This window comes from Solanum lycopersicum, chromosome 6 (assembly GCF_036512215.1).
Source record: "Solanum lycopersicum chromosome 6, SLM_r2.1".
In the NCBI taxonomy this organism is placed as follows: domain Eukaryota; kingdom Viridiplantae; phylum Streptophyta; class Magnoliopsida; order Solanales; family Solanaceae; genus Solanum; species Solanum lycopersicum.
The window spans coordinates 4,880,310-4,902,693 of NC_090805.1; the positions used below are offsets into that span (position 1 = coordinate 4,880,310).

At 30.9% G+C, this 22,384-nt stretch overlaps 1 protein-coding gene across 1 annotated transcript; it reads left to right on the forward strand.

Annotated features, from left to right (window-relative positions):
- Positions 1 to 14,885: 14,885 nt before the first annotated feature.
- Positions 14,886 to 15,520, forward strand: LOC101245464 (protein transport protein Sec61 subunit beta-like). The gene has a single exon (XM_010323579.4). It carries the CDS (start codon positions 14,943 to 14,945, stop codon positions 15,279 to 15,281), a length of 339 nt encoding a protein of 112 aa, XP_010321881.1. The 5' UTR covers positions 14,886 to 14,942; the 3' UTR covers positions 15,282 to 15,520.
- Positions 15,521 to 22,384: the final 6,864 nt, after the last annotated feature.

Here is a 22,384-nt window from a genome sequence, read left to right on the forward strand (position 1 = left end):
TTGAGATCATTCTATCTTGGAAGGACATATTCCAAATCAAACCTCGAATCTAGAGCAAAATAATTTCCTTACGGGGATACTGAGCATTCAGTGGGCTTGATTTTCTTTCTGTTTTTCCAAATTCTGGTATGTGTTATAGATTTTAGATTTGTGGATAAATTTATGTTCTTCTATTATTTACTGGTTCATTAAATTTTTGTAACTTTGTTGCAAAGTTTGTTGAAATCAGTCATATTCTTTAAACACATATTAACAACAATTCTTTTTTAAGAAAAATATTTCTTATATTTTTTTATTTGTTTCTGATTATAGTTTCTCTACTAGCGTTAATTTTCTAGTTGTGACAATGTTCTTAAACTTTATTGTTTTACAAAGTTTTGTTCTAAGTATGTTAGGAATACAAAATGAACAATAGATATCATATCATGATACGATATTACATGGTCAATCAAATTCAAATTTATTAAAAATCAAAAAACAAAAAATCAAAACCTACAATTAATGATGAGGTGAGTTAAAAAGCACACAATAAGCTTGTTAGGAGAATGAGGTAAGCGCCGAAGGAATGTGAAGAAATTTCGGTCCAACATAAAACGACAAGCACCTTCCTATTGTGTACAGGATAAGCTGTGCGAACCAAAAACCATGACAACAACAATAATCCACAGTTTAACAGTATATTGCCCCCTGTTTTCTCATCTCCCCATATTCATTTGAAATCAAAATATAATAGGAAGGGTATAAAAGATATATTTATCTTGAAAATAAAAATAATATTTTTTATTTTAAATTATTTTTAACAGTACATAGTTATATTATTATTGACCGGTTGATGAGTGTTGTCACTCTATCTATCTATCTATCTATCTATCTATCTATCTATCTCTCTATCTAGATAGATAGATAGATAGACAGACAGATAGGCAGATAGATAGATAGACAAAGTGACAAGGGTAATAAAAACACAATTCTCCTATTATAAAACATATGGGTTTGTTCACACAAAATTAAAAGAGATGGAGAATTTTCAAGGGATAATTGGTCAACTGGGAAGACAATGTTATTCATTTTTTTGTTTAGGTGTTGTGCTTATTACAGTTTTCATAGCCCACTATGTCTGTCCTCATCAAGAAATTAATGACCAGAACCACCGTCTTCGCAACAAGAGGCACCTCCAAGCTTTGCATGGTCCTCCACTTCTTCAACGCCATAGCTACTAAATTAGCTTGTTGGTTACAAAGTGAATTATTCATATATTAAAATAAGTATAATTTATATTACCCTCTATAGCATTGTAATGTCTATGTATAACATTCAGCACGGATGGTGTTTGATTATCAGTTTACAATAGTGCTTCAATTATTCAATATATTCATTTTTGTTTCAGTTTAATTGTTTTGTTGTAGTTTGACATTAAGAAAGTAAAAGAAGTTCTGAATTTTGTATATTAATTAAATTAAACATACGTAGAATACACTAGAATATCTTTTAATTATGTAATTTTAAATATCTAAAGTAAAAAGTTAAATTGTCAGAAAAGTGGTTTAATGGACCCTCGTACCTGTAAGTGTTTATACTATGGATCCTTTTACTTTACTTTTTAATAATTGAATCCTTAGACTCAATTCAAATAAAAATTTTATAACTCGTTTTATCATGTGTGTATTTTACTCTCCCTAAAATTGATGACATGTCAAATCCATATCATCTATATCAATTACATGTCATAATTATCTTTATTAAAAAAATTTAAAAATTTATTAACCAAAATTAATTGAAAAAGAGTAAACCAATAAAATCAAAATTTATTCCTTAGGATAAAATTTTGAAACTCCTACATCTTCTCCCCTATTCATACCTTATAATAGTCAAAATCTATCGAAAAAACTCTTACCGGAGAGACTACCTATACTCTTTTCCTCATTTTTCATTCATCTCCGTTGTACATCCTCACCATTTTCCTTTCCTCCTCCTTCAACTATCACAAAATTATCAACCTAATTCGTTGCCGCACCGCCAGATCTAGCCGAAAATCTCTTCGTTGTCGTAACTAGATCTTCCAACCCTCACCTGTCTCATTCTCCCCTCCACTTACTAGCACCGTCTCTTTCCATCTACAACAAATCAATTGTCTCCGATGAGCATCATCACTACAACAAAAATATTTTCTAGCGCCAATAAATATATACATTAATAAAGAGTGTTAATGTCTTTACCTGCATTACTTAAGTGTCATAAGAACTAAAGTCATTAAAGACTTAAGGGACATATACAAAGAGTGTTAATTGCCGCTAAAAATATGATCATTTTTTATCTAGGGCACTGCCATCGACCTCTTCCTCTACTGCTGAATCAATGGACTCAAGGAGGTTTCAATGTCAAGATCTCTTAAAATGATGACAAAAGTATGGAAAGAAAAAAGATAGGGGCTGTACATGGAGGTGGTTGCTAATGAACGTGAAGTGGGTGAAGATCATGGAGGATTTGAATCAATTTTCTTATTGTTATATTTGTTTCCTAATATTTTTAAAATTGAAATATAGTACTCACTCGTCTTAAAGTGTGTGAAGTCACACACTTTCGCCAACTCAATCATCTTAAAGAAACATAAGATTTGTCATTGGTCATAGGGGTTGGATAAATTGTATTTTATTGAGTTTAAGGGTCCAAATGATGACAAAGGGGTCAGTAGAAGAGTGCATAATAAAAATTGATACAATTACAAGGGTCCAACAGACCATTTCGCCAAAAGAAAAATCACATGATATTTAAAGCAAACTATAAAGAAAATAAGATAGAAAAATTGAAATGATGGAGTATGTAGACACATAAATTGTATTGGATTAAATTCATAAGAAATTTGAATTAGATTCATGTTTATTTGGGGTGAATGATTAATTTGGGTTTTACAAATAAATTAGTTCATCTTATTAAATTCAAATCTAAGGTCCATTTCACCTTGAAGTCCAAATCCATGTCACATGTCACAGTGACTAGGCATCCAAGACAACCAAGTTGACGTCACATGTCCAAATGAGGTGGTTTGAGTCTTTGTTTCAACGCCACCAAGTTTGCATCAATTGAAGTTTGGAGTAAAATGTTATATCAATTTTACTAGACAGTATCTTCCCACGCGCAAACCGCGTTGCCGAGGCATTTTTGCACGGGCGCGCACTGAGACTGTATCTACTGCATTCCTCCATAGTTACATGCGAGCCTAAAGCGTTTTACTTACGTGCATATAGGTATCTAACTCTTAAAAAAATCCAAAGACATAGTTTACCTCCCTAGTTCATAAATTACCCTAAATAATAAGTTTTCAAGAAACTCCTTCTTCCAAGGTAATCCATCATCCAAGGTAAGATTTCATCATAAAATTTTATATGTTCTTCATCTAAACACTTATTAATATCTTCTACTCGTGGAATTCATGTGTTATTAAGAAAATCCACCTACAAGATTTACGAAATAAATTTTTGACATTTTTTCACTTAACGATCTCACCTTTCTCAGGAATTTGGAGCGTATAAGACATGTAAGGTTAATCATAGTGATGGACTGAGTTCGTCCTCATACCCTACATCTACTTTCTATCAATAAGAGATAATTTAGGGTTACATCTTTAGTTTTGATAATTTTTGATCAGTTGTTGAATTTTGAGTTTATATTCTTAATTTTTGAATTTCTATATGCTATCATATTGTTCATGACGATTATTCAGCATGAACTTTAGTATTTGAGTCTTCATGGAGTTATTATTAAGAATCTTTTTAACCTAATAATTGTCTTAAATTGATTTTTCTAAGAAAACAAAGAAGAGTTTTAAGTAGAGCTTAAAGAGAGATTTTTGAGTAAAATTTAAGGGAACTAATTGATTCTCAAATATATTAGTTTTAAATTGATAAAGAGAACTTTGTTTTTCATAAAGAGTTGTCAGAGATACTTCATAACAATTACCTATTTTAAGAGAACATTTTGAGCAATCGCCTCAAACTGAGAAAGAGTATGTATTATACATTTGAGCATAAGTATTGATCACAAATATGTGGATGAGTTGAAACAACACACATTTCTTATAAACGAACATGGATAAAGATCGTAATTTTAGGCGATTCCTTATTACTTTCAAGCAGAGCGGATGTTCTATTCTTTGGCAAGGTATAAGACAATTTTTGCAGCGTGAATGAGACGTTGTATCACTACATTGCTCATAGTGATGGTTATAAGTTAGAGAATCTCCCAAATAGAATTAAAAGTGTATTTTAATCATATCACTTAATATGTTGAGTTCAGAGATGTTTAAATGATTCCACTCATGTATTTCTTTACATTCAGTTGGGTATATATTTATATCTATTGGTGTCCTTTAAGTTATTTGTTATTAAACTATCTTACATACGCTTACATATAATGTATTGATGTCATTCGACTTGCATCTTTTATGATGTAGATTCAAGTACTTAGGATCCTCAATAGAAGTTTTGTTGAGATCACTACATCTGCTCGTCATCTTTGAGTGCGGTCTCCTTTGCTTCCGGGGGACCCATCTTCTATGAGTTGTTCATAGTAATTTTTTTGAGGTGTTATGGGTATTGTGTTGACACCCATCTTTATACAGTAGAGACTTCATAGATAGACACTTATGGAGAGTCATTCACTTTCAAATGTTTTATTTAAAACTTATATGTTTTATACTCAATATATTCAGAGAATTTTGAGATTCAGTGAACTATTGTTAAACATCTCTTTCAAATTTATATTTGTGTATGCTTGAGTTAGTCTTTCGTTTATTATTCAATCGAGATAAGATTTCATTTGAGAACAACAATGAGTTGAAATGATATATTTACAAATATATTTAATATTTTTTGAGCTATAAAACGCCTAAAAAATTAAGATAACTTTTTAAAATTTTGATATAACTTTTGATTTTATATCTTTTGTCTTCCATTTAAAAACACATGTCAACAAGAACCCATTGATTGAGTCATTACTAGAACCTACGCTTCAAAGTGTTAAGGAAGCGCTCAAAATTTTTAGGGGAAAGAAAATGACTGACTATTTTATTTCTATTTAATAAAGAAAGAAAGAATTGCTATAAATTAATAAAATTGTATAATTTTGAAATACTAAATATTAGCATTTTTAATATAATTTTCTCACCAGAGACACAACTTAACTAAGTAAGGTCATATTATCTCCCTGAATTTTTATTTTTTTATAATTTTGTGCACCTTTTTTGCTAGTATGGCATCCAAATATCTCTCACCGTCTCAATTGCGTAGAGCCACGGAGTGTGTCACGTAAGACAAAAGGTGTACAAAATTACAAAAAAAAAAGTCTAGGGGGGTAATAGAATCTTAGTTTAGTTAAGGTGTATCTTCGAAATTTCGGTCATAGTATAGGGAGTACTTGTACATTTTCCCTATAATTTTATAACAAAAGTTTTTTTAAAAGAAAATAGGTCAATTTTAAAACACTAAATATTAAAATAATACTCTTTTTCGTTTAAAAAAGGATTGACTAGTTTGAGTTAAAGAAAAGAGAAAATACATTATTACCCATCAAACTTGTACCATTTTTTGAAGTAGACACTTAAAGTTTACGGGAGTCCAATTATCCCATTCAACTATTTCGAATAATTTTAAATACACCACTTTTACAATATTTACAATTTCATGACCAGTGCGTATATTTCACCCCCAAATAAAATAATATGCTTTTTATTTTTCTTACTTGTTTAATAGTGGATCGGATAAAACCCTGACTCACTCATAACCCTTAAACCTTTTCAGAAAATTCATTTCCATCTTTTCCAATTTATTCAATTTACTTTATTTCAAAAAAGAATTCTGAATTTCTTTGAAGATATGTATTTATGTAAGTTTTTTGTGTTATTTCTCAGTGTTTTGGTGCTTAATTTCAAATTTTTTCTTCGTAAATTAGTTTGACCCTTTTTAACTTTGTGGGTATTCCGAAATGAAGACTAACTTGAAATCTATAGTGAATTTCACTTTTTTTTTTTTGAATTTGTTCGGATAGATTCTTTGATACTTTTGATCTGGGAAATCTATATGAATGGAAATGGTTCAAATTTCTTTGTTGAAAGGTAAATTAGGTGCTAAATTGATCATGTTATATGTCGTTGTTAAGTAGATTTTTTCTAATAAAAGGCCTTAAGATGGATTGCTAGAACTTGATGATAGAGTATATAATAAAAAAAATTCGCTTCGCATGCTAAAGAATCAACTTTTGCTGTTGAGAAAACTTTCAACAGCCATAATGGTGGTCTGGGGAATAAGAAATGTGAGTCTCTTTTCACTTTGGTCTAACAATGTCATGCGTCAGTTTTCCATTGGTTTAGACCTGCAATTTTACTCTTTCACGCGCTTTTCTAATGTTAAATTACAATTGTCGTGAAAATGGGTTAAAATGACGTATTTTTATTGTCGATTTAAATGATTTCGTGGGATAATAAGACCTCTGTTAACTTAAGGTGTCTTTTTCAAATAAAGGGTCTAAATTTGATCGGGTGGTTATGTATTTTTTATAAAGAAAAAAAAGAATAACTTTCAATCTTGTAACATTTAAATTATGTCAAATATACATAAATATGAAAAGAAACTTTTTCCTACAAGAAAAAGGATTAGTCAATCGAAATCCTTTTTCCTAAAAGGAAAATCCATTTATGGTAAGAAATCAAGGCAAACAATACCCAACAAATCTCCTTCTTGACCTGAATTTCTGACAAAATAAATTTGTTCACCTTCTTCACATAATCTTCAACAGATTGCATCTCTTCTCCATAATCTTCTCCATCAAATCTATGCCTCAACATAGAGAACATCTCGGAAACAATTTCTCCAACAAAAATATCCATTACTGTCGAAAAGGTTGCGGCTAGAACTACACTCGTCAAGATGAACACCTCTTTCTAACCTGGTTCAATCATCAATTATCAAACCACTAAACCTGAATCCATTATTGAATTGACTCTGATACCACTTGTTAGACCAAAAATAAGCAGGTGTAAACGCAAAGCTAACAAAGAAAACCTTGAAAGAGCACGAGTAAGAAGACAAACAAGAAACACAAAAAGACAGAGATTTAGCGTGGTTCGGTCAATCGACCTACATCGACAAAGGAGATGAGCAATCTATTATAAATATGAGAGTACAAAATACAGAGAGAAACAACCTCAATTAATCACTCAGAATACATGGGAGGTTCACACAAGTGATAACGTATCAAGCTTGTGAACCACAAATTCTCCCCCTAATCAAAAACTTTGATTTCTCATAAGGTGTCGGCGGAGTCCTAAAAGAAACATCCGCGGATCCCTGGTCGGCATCGTTTATGGTTGAGACTAGGTTTCTAGTTAGGATAAAAAATAAGTAGGTGTAACGCGGAAGCTAGCAAAGCAAACTCGAAAGATCACGAGTGACAAACGAGAAATATACTAAAAGACACAAAGATTTAACGTGGTTCGGTCAATCGACCAACGTCCACAAAGGAGATGAGCAATCCACTATAAATATGAGAGTAAAAAATATTGAGAGAAACAACATCAATCAATTCACAAGGAATACATGGTAGGTTCACACAAGTGATAACGTATCAAGCTTGTGACCCACAAATTCTCCCCCTAACCAAAACTCTCAAAGTCCTTAAGACTACATTGTGAATGTTGATTAAGTTAGAAGGAACATTCCTCTATTTATAGCTCTATTTTGTAGAGCCTAAACCTTTTCCTACAAGAAAAAGAACTAGTCAATCCAAAACTTTTTTCTTAAAATGATAATCTATTTAGGGATAATGCCCAAATACCCCCTCAACCTATGCCCGAAATCTCAGAGACACACTTATACTATACTAAGGTCCTACTATCCCCCTTAACTTATTTTATTAATAATTTTTTACCCCTTTTTAGCTTACGTGGCACTATCTTGTGGCCCAACGAGGGTTGACTTTTTTTTTCGAACTAGTGCCACGTAGGCTAAAAAGGGGTAGAAAATTATATATAAAATAAGTTCAGGGAAATAATAGGATCTTAGTATAGTATAAGTGTGTCTCTGGGATTTCAGGCATAGGTTGAGGGGATAGTTGGGTATTTTCCCATCTATTTATGGTAAGTAGGGCAAATAATACCCAACAATTTGATGGGGTCGTTATTAATTTTCTCTAAAGAAAATAAAGAATAAATTCCAATCTTTTGATCCTAATTTAAATTATCTCAAATATACATAATTATCATATAATTTTGTGATCTTGAACATACCCTTATGAAAATCTGAAATTAAAATATTGGTAGAAGGATCGTCATAACCCCTGGCTACTAAAGTCATTGCTTTGAGCCATATTTAGAAAATAATAGTGCTTAATACATATATTTTTTTGTATATGTACATTTTTATTTCATTAAAACAAAACAGGTAAGAAGTAATTATTTAAAAAGTGTTTAATTTCTACTTTTCTAAGGGAATGCAATAAATTTTGGAAAAAGTGTACATTATTTATTTCCTAACAATTTGATCATTTACCATTTATTCATTTTCTTTATTTATTATTTTATTAAACTCTCTCCTAAATAATTTTTTGAATTATTGTTGCTTAAAAGTTACAAAGAACAAAATCATTTTTGGTATGTTCTTCAAAATTTGAAGAAGTGCAACAATCAGTAGGTTGAAAGAATATAATAATATTTTGATATCTTTATATCAACTATCAAATCCTTGAATCAAGTTTTATTATTCCAATTTTATTTATAAGTTTTCTTAAAAATTTGTAATTGTTGATATTCTTATTTCATAAATAATTGTGTTATAGTTATTATTAAAATTTATTTAATTCAAATACGTAATTTAGGAAATATGATTTCGATCTAAAAAAAGAGAAGAAAAAACTTGAAAAATTAAATAAATCCCAAAAAAAAGCACTTGATAGATTTTAATCAAATATAAATCTTGATTCGAAAAACACTAGGGTTGGAGGAAAGTTCTTCAAATGAAAAAGTCACTAATAGAGTTGAGTTAGATGATAATAACATGCAATAAGAAATCAGAAAAAAATGATTAAAAAAATGTGGCATAGTTCCCAATAATCAAGAACTCTTAAGCAATTTAAATAGTTGCATCCCCAAAAATAAATGTGACAATAACTTTTTTGAAAAAACAAATAAATAACAATTAAGGCCTCTCTTTAAAATTTGGCTTTAGGCCTCTGATATTATTGAATCGCCCTGATTGTTAAAAAAAAGTCATTCTTTTATAAACAAACTAAAAAGAAAAGTATGTTATTATTTTGAAACAAATGGAGTAATTACTTGAGATTTATAACAAGATTATGTATATTATAAGAAAAATTTCAATTAATATTTCTAAATATTTTTAAAATTTGAATAAAATATAAATTTGTTGTAAAATTAAAGTAAAACAAGACAAGAAATATAAAAGATGATAACAATTGAATAGGTAGACAAGAGATGAGAGTTTTTCTTATTCAAATCTTCACCTAACCTTCAAGTTTATATAGTATGAACTATTATGCCTCTTTATCTATTGTAATATAGATGCATACAAAAGGTTAGTCATAAATATGGTATTAACATGAATATAATGGAGGAGGTTATAAAAGAAAAAAATTACAAGACTAATGTTTATAAAGTTGGAGGTTATGGAGGTTATGGTTATCTTCATAATGGAAAAAGTAATGGAGATATTGACTGAGTAACTTCTTGGTGTAGTGGACATTCACATTATAATATTTTATAACACTCCCCCTTGGATGTCCATAGATAATGTGTCTCGTTAAAACCTTACTAGGAGCAAAAAAACACGTGGGAGAATACACAGTGAAGGAAAAGAGTGCACAAATTTTTTAGTATGCTTTAAATGTTGCCTCATTAAAAACCTTACTAGAAAAAACCAATTGAAATAAAACCATGGTTAAGGAGAAGAGTACAATGCACTATTTTCTCCCCCTGATAAAAACTTTACTTGATATCTCAAAAATAATGCATTCCAATCTTGTATCACAATTTCTCAAATATTAATATTGACAATCTTTAAATTTACAAGATTATCACTTCAATGGGCCATTGAATGTCTATCTCACCATTTTGTTGAAGATCATGTGCGAAAAGGACTTTTGGTTAAATATGTTTTGTCCGAGCTCTTTGATTGTATCCTCCCTTCAATATATTTTTGTATATGGTGGCTGGAATATTCTTTGTCAAAGGAAAATCACATATTTTTTGAATATGATAGATCATAATTCCAACCAAACACACTCCCAGCTGACTAGATCAATATTATTTCTGCATGATTTGAAGAAGTGGTTACCGATGTTTGATAACGTCAAGATATTGTTGTGCCTTCATATGGAAATAAATAGTCCATTTGCGATCGAGCTTTATGGGGATCAAATAAATATTACGCACCTACATAATCAAATCAGTTTTGACTCGAAGATTGATCATTTCAATTTCATTGAAGCTCGTCCTTTATCCAAAAGAAAATCACACATCTTCTTTGTGTTGAGTCACTTGCTTTGTTAGTTTCTTATCATAACTTGAATGATAATATGATAATCCTTTCACATAAAATTTGTTATGTATATAAAATATTTGCATAACTAACAATTTATAAGCGCACCAATTACTAATACGTGACATTTTTAATCATTTTCATAAAGTTGAAAAGATTTTTTCTTTGTGTTAAGCAATCTCAGAATCATTAGGTACTTAATGGAATCGTTTTACGACCTGTTAAATCCTTCAAAAAAATTTATATAATCTTCATGGTTTAGATAGACAAGATAAGTAGTGATTATACATACTCAAGTATTTCATCACTAAAATAAGTCTCATTGCATCTATCAATGGAGAAAATATCTCTATTTAAAAATGTCAGGACTTCTACGAAAATCCTTTATGTCACAAGTCAAAAATTGTATTCTATATTTTACGATTATACTTTCGCACAATGATCATTTGTGCCCCACTGACATATACTTTGATCTACGAACTATAAGTTCAAAAACATTACTTTTCTAAGTGAAACAAAATATACTTGAATAGTGCATTTTATTTGGCTAATCATTTATCTGTCCACATTATATGACAGATTCAAATTTATGATTCTCGTAACCACTTATAGCATTGAGTGATACTTTACATCAAAGATACCGTCAACAATCATTTTAATTCGATTTCAATTCGACATAATATATCTAGATCTTTTCATTTATAATCATTTTCAGGTACATGAATCTTTGACAAGATTTTATGAATTGTTATGTCATAATGCTCTTTTAAGGAACTTACCTCATTATCATGACCATTTTGATACTTTTCTCCTCTCCTTCGTCAAGGAATTTTACTTTTGAAATCGATTTGTCTATCACACTTATGACGTACCATAGAATTTGTCCTTCAAGGACTATTTATTGAAGCATTTGCAGCTTAATTTAAATATTGGGTCAACAAATACATCTAGCAAATTTATTGTAACATTTTGCAAATGAATTATCTATCTTGAACTTCAAGTTCACATTTTTTTAATGAAGATCTTGATAATTCACCTCACACATAATTTTCAACTGCTAAACACATCTCCCCTAATATTAGGAAATTTAACATTTACCCCCAACCTTATTTGGGAATCCATCTTTGTGCGTGATGGAGCAATAAAATTCTATGTGCACACAACAAATTTTTAGATGGAAATTATTTGGTTCCTGACCCTAAACCAATTGTAATGAGAGAACCTTGTTGGCTTGATGCATACATGTTAAATAAGTTCATCTCATACAACATTTTATTTGAGAGATTTGTTCTCATAATCAATGTCTACCTATAATTAAAGACAAACAATTTCTGTTAAATCAATTAGTATTATCACAATAATTTTATAGTTTGGAAATATGCTCTTAATTTAACAATTTAAGCAAACAACATTACAAAAATCAATTTGTAAATTGATACAAATGCACATGTGACCGTACCATAGATGCATCTATGAAATCATGTCAAAATTTATCTTCAGTATCTCAAACATCTCGTAGAGGTGAGATGTGACATTTATCCAACAATACATGAACATGTTCTTATCCATAAGAACACAAGTCACATTTTCTTGAAGAAATGGATCATAACTATTTGACACGCTCCATAATTTTTTATTAGAAACTCATTGTCATGTTTTCGTATTTATCAAATTTATGTGACTCGCCTCAAAGCACTTTAAGAGGTCAAATGTATCAAATGTACTGCCACTTCATATTCCTTTATTTGATGGGTGACTTATAAAACTTTTCAATTTTGGGTTGCACCAACAACAATGTGCCCAATAACTTCTCATACCACTTTGATTGACAAAATTACCTTCGCATTTGAAGAACTATTTTAAGAACTCATAATGTTCTTCCTTTTAATTATCATAATGATGATCATTCACATTTTACCACTCCCATATTTATATATTCAATCATTTGTCATGTTTTAGACATATTATGTACTGCTACCACATCCACATAAGAGAATGGAGCAAATTAATTGGGCAAATTTCATGACTTTCAATAAAAAATATAAATTTTATGTTAGTCATCATTATATCATCACTATAGTGTTAGGGCTTAAACCCAGTGTCTTATCCATATAAAAACATCTTTGGTCATAAATCAATGTGACTTGAACCTGACTTCTTATTATCATGGTGAACCGAGACTTTAACTCGATATCTTATCTACTTTGTGTGGTGAAACCTGAATTCACCGTCTTGCCCTCAATCAATATCTTAATAAACCAAACACATTACCAAAAAAATAAAAATTGAATATAATAAATATAATCTGAATCTGACTTAAAATTGAATAATTATATGTTGGAACCATATAAGTCTCAAGTTAAAATAAATTAAAACATTTTAATAGTTGTTATGAAGATTATCATACTTTACTAACCATTTTAATATAACCACAAAACAAGCTTTGTCAGTACAAATAATATATAGGCAGAATGGTCTGGTGGACCCTTATACTTGTATCAGTTTGTATTCTGGATACTTTTACTTAGCCTTTTGTCATCTGGACCCCTGAACCTAACTAAAATGAGATTTTTAAATCCCTCTGACCATGTGTCTAGCTCACTCTCCTTCACATAAATGACATGGCATATCCACGTCAGATATATTAATGTTATTTCATAAATATTTTTAAAAATTATTAACCAAAATTAATTAATAAAAAATAAAATAATAAAATCTTGATTTATTTTTTAGAGTATTATTTCACCATTTTTTATTCAACTTTTTCTTCAACTTCATTACTTCAATTTCATGTTTTGCATTTTCATATGTTTTTTTGTGTTTTGTTTGATCTATTGATATGTTTGTTTAATGATAGAAAAAGTGGTGAAGATCTTGGTGAGCTATAATGGAAAAATATGAAACCTCCATACATTCAATATCCCAATTCACTGCCAAAATCCTTGGAGAAATTTCATGCCAAACCAACTTTTTTTTCCCTTCTTCATAATCATTTTCAGCCATTTTAATCCCAAACACAACCTTTTGTTTTTCTTCTTCAGAATCTATTAACATCAACTTACCAAATTGGAGTACTAAATCACAATAAATCAGAGCACTAAATCGCAATCGCCGGAGACCACTTTTTCACAGTGGAGTAAGGTGGGAGAGAGGCAGCACCAGTCAATGTAGAGAATAACGAGGTGGTGAAGGTGCGAAGTGATGGCAGTGAAGAGGTTTTTCGGTCAGATCTAGTGATGGGATAACTTAGATTGTTGATTTTGTGGAGGTTGGAGAAGGAAAGGAAAATGGTGATGGTGTGCGGTGGAGATGTAGACAGGTAAGGGAGAGAGTTTATAAATTTCGCCAGCAAAAATGGTGACGACAGTGGTGATGGATTTTTCATAGATTTTGGATGAAAATGGTGAAAAAGATGGGATATTTAGTGAAGAAGAAAGAATTTTTAATTAATTGTTTTTTTTAAAAAAATAAATTATTTAATATATAATTTTAATTTTTTTAACTCAAAAATGTCATTCACTCGCCTTAAGGAGTGTGAAATCACACACTTTCGCCAACTCAGCCATTTTAAAGCCACATAAGCGTGGTCAATGGTCAGAAGGGTCCGATATATTGTGTTTTATTAAGTTTAAGGATTCAAATGATAAATAGATTAGTAGAAGGGTTCATAATACAAACTGATACAAGTATAAGGGTCCAGCAGACCATTTCACCTAATGTATAAGATATGAAGTACACCTTGCAATCGAAGAATTATAGGATAATTCATAAAAATCAAAAAATGAGCTATTCGTGCTAATAACGTGTTATAAAATTAAAGTAAAAAAAGACAAGATGATAGCAACAAAAACAGGTAGACAAGATATGAGAGTTTTTCTTATTCAAGTATTCACCAAACCTTCAAGCGTATACAATATAAATCCTTGTGCCTCTATTTATAATGTAAAATAGAGACATACAAAAGATTAATCATAAACATGATATTAATATGAATATAATGAAAGATGTTATGAAATGATTATAAATTTCGAGATCGTAAAAGTTATGATTATCTTTATAATAAATGAAAATAATGAAGATATAAATTCTTATATGATCTTACTAACAATATTTTATAACAAGATACAAATTTTTATATGATCTTACTAACACTTGTCAAGTATTTCTAAATCAGACATATTTTATGGAGTCTACAAACCACCCGAAGTATTTTATTTCGGTGTACAGTATGCACTCATGTTTATCCACGTAACCACCCGCCTAACTAATCAATACTAACACCTCATCTTTATTGCCCCTAACTTTCTATTTAATTACACTTTCACCCTCTCTCTCATTTTCCTCAAATTTTTCATCATAATAATCACACTCTTCAACACTTTCTCCGCATAACCAATAATGGCACGAGGCTCTTCTTCCCAATCCACATCCTCCTCTACAACCCGTCCGGGTACCGCCGCACCCCGTGGCTCCGCCGCCGCTACAGCTGGTATGCGCCGACGCAGGCTCGGTGCTTCATCCTCTACCGCTGGCGGTGGTGGTGGTAACCCTGTAGTAGGCTCCGGCAACGCTAGCAACATGCTCCGTTTCTATACCGATGATTCTCCAGGTCTGAAAATTAGCCCGACTGTCGTCCTTGTGATGAGCCTATGCTTCATCGGATTCGTTACTACTCTCCATGTCCTCGGCAAATTCTACCGCTACCGATCTGGCTCTGGCTCTGGCTCTGGAGCCTGATTATTCGTGTTTGGATCTTTGATTTCGGAACACACGTCGTACAGGAAAATTTAGTCTGTTTGTTGTTTTCATTTTCGGTTTTTCATTTCACCATCTTTTGCTGGCTCTGTTTCCGTTTTAGATGGCTAAATTTGACTTTAGGAATATGATAAAAGAAGCTTCCAATTAAGGGAATTTTGAACGTTTACATGTGAATTTTGTTTTGTCCAATCAGTAATGCATAGTTTTTGTTCAGAAAAGGATTATTAATTCGGAATGTCGATCCATTTTAGCTATGTTTATTAATTTAGCTTTTATGTGCTTGTGAATATGTTAGCCATTTTTTTCTCAAAGAAATGCAGGTCCTGAATCATGAAGCTTTGGTTCATATGTAAGTGTGATGAGTTATGAATACTGTACTTGAGAACCAGAACAGAGAGGACTTAAAAAGCTGGTCATAACTAATTTGGGATTAAGTCGCAGTTGATTGATGTGATTGTGTACGAATTGATTTTGATTTAGGTGGATTGATGAATTGAATAAGGCCCAGTACAGCCATCATAATCCGACTTCCCAGAGTAGTCCTCCTACTCCTTCAAAGTTCATCATCCTGATGTGATTTGAAGATGGATCTGCCACAAGATTGTGATAGATAAGTTTGCACCCTTCTCTTGTTTTTTGGGTAGCTTTCTGGTTTCATGATATTGTGTTTTTCTAGTTGGTATGGTTTTGTTATTCCTGGAACTTACTTCAAGTAAGTTTTTAGCAGAAGGATTGTGTAATCTGGAAAGCTCTATCCATAGAAGTATTCTGTGGGTGTGGGTGCATTGTTCAGTTTTCTGTGCTAAACTTGCATGCCTAGTAAATCACTTTCCTTTTCTTAGTGGAAGGTGATTGAATAGCACATGGTTAGAGTATAACATGATTATGGTTTCCATTTGCTTGTTCAATAAGGCTTTGCAGGGGTTTTCTTGTTTTAGGTATCACCAAAATGCAGAGAGCACTAGTAATTGTTTGTAGTTATAACATGGTTCTAATTGATCTTGGATTGGCACAGATTTCTCTTGGTGCATTTTATAACGATATCAATGAGCTGTGGCAATTTACAACTGTTAAAATCTTGAAATTTCTAATAGCTATTCTCCATATGATATCCATAACTTCTCTTCAATGAAATCTCTCTCGCCCCGCCTGTTCGTCTGACTAATTCAGGTTCACGTAGAATAGACCTGACCCCTAACTATTGCACTCTTTCCTGGTCTCCATTACCCCGAAAATCCTTTTTCATTGCTCTCAGCGCATCAAGTCGAATAGTGAAGTTTAACAATCTTAAGCAGCTTTAAGGTAAAGATGGCCTTCAGGCTCATAAGCGCTAGTAGTCTGGTCAATCAAATCTATCTCATTAGGCACCAACTGTGTGCAACCAGCTCTGTTCAATGAGTAAAACTAGTTGAAAAGGAATGCATAGTTTTGTTCAGAAAAGGAATATTAATTCAGAATTTCGATCCATTTATTCATTTGTTTTTTTATGTTTTTCATGTACTTGTGAATATGATTCAGCCAATTTTTTCACAAAGAAATGCAGGTCGTGAATCGTGTATCTATCTATACATGAAGATTTGGATTCATATGTGAGTGATGATTTACGAATACTGTACTAAAGGATCAGAATAGAATGAAATGCAGAGGACTTAAAAGCAGCCATAACTAATTAGGGATTAAGTTGTTGGTGATTGATGTGATTGTGATTTAGGTGGATTGATGAATTGAATAAGGCTCTTTAGAGCCATCCTACTCATTAAAAGTTCATTCTAATGTGATTTGAAGATGGATTTGCCACAAGATTGAGATAGATATGTTTGAATTCTCTTTTGGGAGTTTTCTGGTTTCATTATATTGTGTTCTTCTCTAGGTGTATGATTTTGTTATTCGTGGAACTTAAGTTGTTAGAAGAGGGGTGTGTAATCGTAAAAACTTTATCCGTAGAACTATTGTTGTGAGTGCTTTGTTCAGTTTCCGTTTTGCTTAGCTAGCATGCCTAATGGATTCATATCTGTTTGCCTGACTTCTTGTTTTTTTCCATAGCAAGAGGGTGTGCAATATTCAATGATGCCTTTCTTTTTCTTGTTGGAAGGTGTTTTAGAGTATTAAATGTTTATGGTTTGCATTTTCTTTTGTTGAATAAAGCTTTCTTGTTTTATCAGTGACCACTTTTAATTGTGTGTGGTTATAACAACATAGTTACTGATTGATTTTGGAGTGGCACAGATTCTTCTTGAAGCATTTTACAAAGATATGAATGAGCTATAGGTATTTAAGTTTTGGAATTCCTCATAGCTATGGGTATTTACACGATTAAAGGTATTTTAAATTTTTTAGTTTGGAAAAAGGCCTAAAACAACTTCGAAATATTGGAAATGGTACAAAAATAACATTCATCCACCCATTGGCTCCAAAATATTTTTCTCATTCATCTATTGATCACTTATTTAACAGTTTTAAATTTAAACTATTTAAATATTTTTAAAATATTTGGCGCTCAACTATTAGTTATGATTTAATTTATTAATATCATTTATGAACAAACCATTATCCACCCAATTAATAAATCAATTTTAATATAAAAATTGTGCTAAAAATACTACTAAAACATGACGAATTCCTGAAAATGATATCAAATTACCCGAATGGAAGCGTTAATTAAATTCACGTTGAGTCGCCTATTTAGAAGGTTACTTTCAAGCTTAAATTTGAATTTATGAATAGATGTAAAGAAGTTGTACATCCTGAATAATTCATGTACTTTTTTAAAATATAATTTTATAAATATTTATTATTTAAATATTAAAATTTTAATATAATATTTTTTTTGAAAAAAGTTATCTATTAAGTAACATTACATAATTGAGACGAAGGAATAATTAAAATAAACATAGTTAGACTTTTAAGTTTATCGGTAATTTTTATTTAGACAGTTAAATTATAATATGTTTTATATGAGAACTTCAATGTATATATGATAATTTACTTCTATAAATATTTTCGCCTCAATTTTTAGAGACACTCATTGGCAATAGTTTTCTTGTTGTTGCATTAGGAATGGGGCGGATTTATTAATTGGTGAAGTTTAATTAGTAATGTGTGAATAGTGAATTTGCTTATAAATAATATTAATAAGTTAAATTATAACAAATAGTTGAGTGTCACGTATTTTAAAAAATATTTAAATAGTTTAAATTTAAAATTGTTAAATAAATGGTTAATTTTAAACCCAAAGGTAGATTACAAGGGTATGTTGGAGCCAATAGATAGTTGAGAATGGTATTTTGGAGCTAATAGATAGTTGAGAATGATATTTAGGAGAAACTAAGTAGATGGAAGATAGTTTTGTATCATTTCTAATAGGGCAAAATTTATATATAGCAAAGAAAAAATTGATAATTTTATATTTTAGCAAACAATACAAAATTGTGTTCCGTAGCAAACTTTTAGTTTGCTACGGGTCTTCTTTTCTGTATAAATGATCCATTTATACATTTCCAATTTAAAAAGAAAAAAGAAAACGCGGCAGATAATTAAGAAAAATATCCCACAATTCACGCGAAATCAACTTCAGTTTTAGTCTACCTTCTTCTCCTTCGATAGAAGTAGCTCCATTGTAGGCAATTCAAAAAATTGATCAAGCTATTGAAGGTTTTAAGCAATCAAGCAAGATAAAAAAAATTTAGAGATAGAAATAAGAGGTAATTCTGATTGTGTTTTTTATTTTGTCGACAATGGTGTTTAAAATTCAAATTTTTATTTTTTAATTTCATCAAATCAGTTGAATGTATATTGAGATGTGAATATTTGTCCGTAATTGATTTGATTAGTTATTTTGAATTATAAAAAAAATTGTGAAAAAATTGTTGTTAATTTGGAATCAATTATTTGAGATTTGCTCCAATCGTAGAATTATTTGAATTTGTAACTATATATGAGATCTGATTTGAATTATGCAACTATTATGTTTTCGTTTTATACATTACATCTTAATTTTGTTTTTCGAATTTTCATAATATGTATATGTGGTTAACTGTATTAGATTGTTGTTTGTATGTTCGAATCTATCATATATTGTGTTATTTGGTAAATTGTATAATTGAATGGAACTGTTGTCTATTAAATACGAATTTGTCCATTATATTCATGTCCTGTTTTATTGTTGCTATTGAATTGTATACTTCTATAAAGCTATAATTTTGTGTATATAGAGTTTTTTTTTTTTGTATAATTTGAAAATGTGCATAAGCTTAAAACAGAAGTTTATATAGTATGTATAAGTACATATATATAATTTGATTTTGTATACAGAAATTCTGAAAATGGTTTCACTGGCTATATTGGTTATGCATTCTGGTAGATGGGATAATGGCAATTGTTACGTTGATTATACAATTGAGGGGTGATTTTTAAAGAAAGGTCATCGTATAATAAGTTGTATAATGTCATTGCAATTCAACTAGGATTGATATGAATGTGAATAAACTCAAAATTGAGTATAAGATTGAAGAAGGCAAGACACCCATGTTGATTCACAACGACATAGGTATTAGAGTTTATATTATGCTTAAAAAGTCTGGAAATGAGTTCAACAAGTATCCACTGTGTATTAACAAACTGCCTAGTATAATTGGTACCAATGAACTGTGTGGAAGTTCAAATCAAGATAGTGATACGATAACATCTATTAGCATCAATGAGAATGATGAATTTGATAATAGGCAGCCTGCCTATTGGTGAGTTGGTAGAGCCGCTTCATATTTTGGTGTCAGGGAGCTGCGATTGAGTTATTTCAGATCCTTGTAATAAGTTCGTGGAGGTGACCAAGCGTATAAGACCAAAGACATATTGAAATATGTGATGGAAAAATATGCAATTGAAAAAAGATTTCAATATAGAACAATGATGTCAAACGCAATCAGGTACCTGCTTTATACATACAAATATGTAACCGTATAAGTATTTGTATATTAATGTGTTGTGCTGTTTTTACTAATGTAGTTATACACTGGAGTGTATTTCTGATGAATGTAAATGGTTGATGAAAGCATTTAATGTCAATAAGTCTGGTATGTTTAGAATAAGAGCATTTAATATAGACCATACTTGTCCTTTGAAGGATAAAGTGTATTCACAAAAATATGCCACAAGCATGCTGATTAGAGGGATCGTTAAACCCAAACTTGTTGATCACAAGAGAAAATATACACCTTCTGATATTCGCAGTGATTTAAAGATATATTTGGGAGTTGATGTAAATTACTCGTTGGCTTGGAGGGCTAGAGAAAAGGCTCTAGTTTCATTGAGGGGGACTGTAGCTGCATCTTACAGCAAGTTTCCAACATATTTGTATATGAAGAATATTACATGTCCAGGCTTGCATATACGTCTAAAGAAGATAGATAAAAATGAGTTCTTGTATATTTTTGTTGCATTGAATAGTTTTATACAAGATTTTGAACATTGCAGGTCTGTAATTGTTGTGGATGGAAGTCACCTAAGAGGACCGTATAATGGAACATTTGTTGCTGCAAGTACAACGGACGGAGCAGGTATGATTCATTTATTTTTTATTGTTCAATTTTTATCAAAATATTAATGTGTGTCTAAATTAAAATGCATGACACATTCTTCCACTGTTATATGGTATTATTGATTCGGAAAATGATGCAGCTTGATTTTGATTTTTTCTACAACTAAGGGAGGCTTATGGTGAAATGATTAATATGTGTGTAGTGTCAGATAGAAATGAAAGTATCATAAAGGCAGTGACTCAAGTGTATAGAAATGTGCCACATTATGCTTGTATGTGGCACTTGTGGGGTAATGTAGAGAAGAAATTTAGGAAGGCATCAAGGAGCTAAGTCCTGTGTATTATACAATGGCAAAGACTTGCAACAAAGTTGAGTTTGACAGGCTGATGGATACTGTAAAAAAAGTTGATGTAGATGTTAAAGAGTATTTGGAGCTAGCTGGATATGATAAGTAGTCAAGGTGTCCTGCAGAAACTCATCGGGGATGGGCTATGACGTCTAATATTGCAGAGAGTATAAATGTTGCCTTAGTATCTTCAAGGAAATTACCAATATTCAATTTTCTGGAAGAGGTCATACTGATATTTGGGAGATGGAATCATGACAACAAACACGAGGGAGTCTGCACATTTACTCCGTTGATTGGAAAAGCTCAAAATTTACTAATCGAATATGAAGCAATGAACACACGAATTGGGGTATGTTTTATGTATATATATTATTAATTAATGAGTTATGCACACGGATAGAAATTGTATAGACTTATACATATACATGAATTTATTTGTATTACTAATTAATGAGTTATGCACACGGATAGAAATTGTATAGACTTATACATATACATGAATCTATTTGTGCGAAACAGGTTGTGCCGTCAACTGAATACATATACAATGTGACTGATGATGGTAGGAGTTTTATGGTCTGTTTAAAGAATAAAACATGCAGCTGTGAGAAGTTTCAATATGAAGAAATTCCTTGTGAACATGCTTGGGTTGTACTGAAGCGCAAAAGTCTAGTAGCCCATGGATATTGCTCAGATTTGTATAAACCAAAGACGATTTTGAAGATTTATGAGATACCAATCTATCCATTGCCTTCCTCTTCAGAATGGGTCATACCTGAAGCCATAATGTATGATGAAGTCCGACCTCCAAAATTCAAAAGACCTCCCAAAAGGCCTAAAAATAAACTCCGTTCAAAAACTAAACGTGAATTGCTTGGACTAAAAGGAAAGCATACATGTAGTACATATGGATTTGCAGGTCACAATAGGCGTTCATGTAGAAATAGACCTCAAGAAGTTTAATAAGTTTTTACGATTCTATTAAACTTTAAAATTTGATTTGATATACCATTGAATTTTATTCTGAAGTAGTTTTATATTTAAACTGTATGAGTTAGTATTTTAAATATGGAATAAAATTGGTATGTCTTATTAATTGTGCTAATCATTTTTCTTTATTTTGTCTTCATGCTATTATCAGGAATTAAGTTTGTGTCTATATTGTTCATTATATACAGAAATACTTTACGTATAAGTTC

Bases quoted from the DNA above. Each gene is read 5' to 3' on its own strand.
- LOC101245464 (XM_010323579.4), top strand. From the start codon at position 14,943: ATGGCACGAGGCTCTTCTTCCCAATCCACATCCTCCTCTACAACCCGT.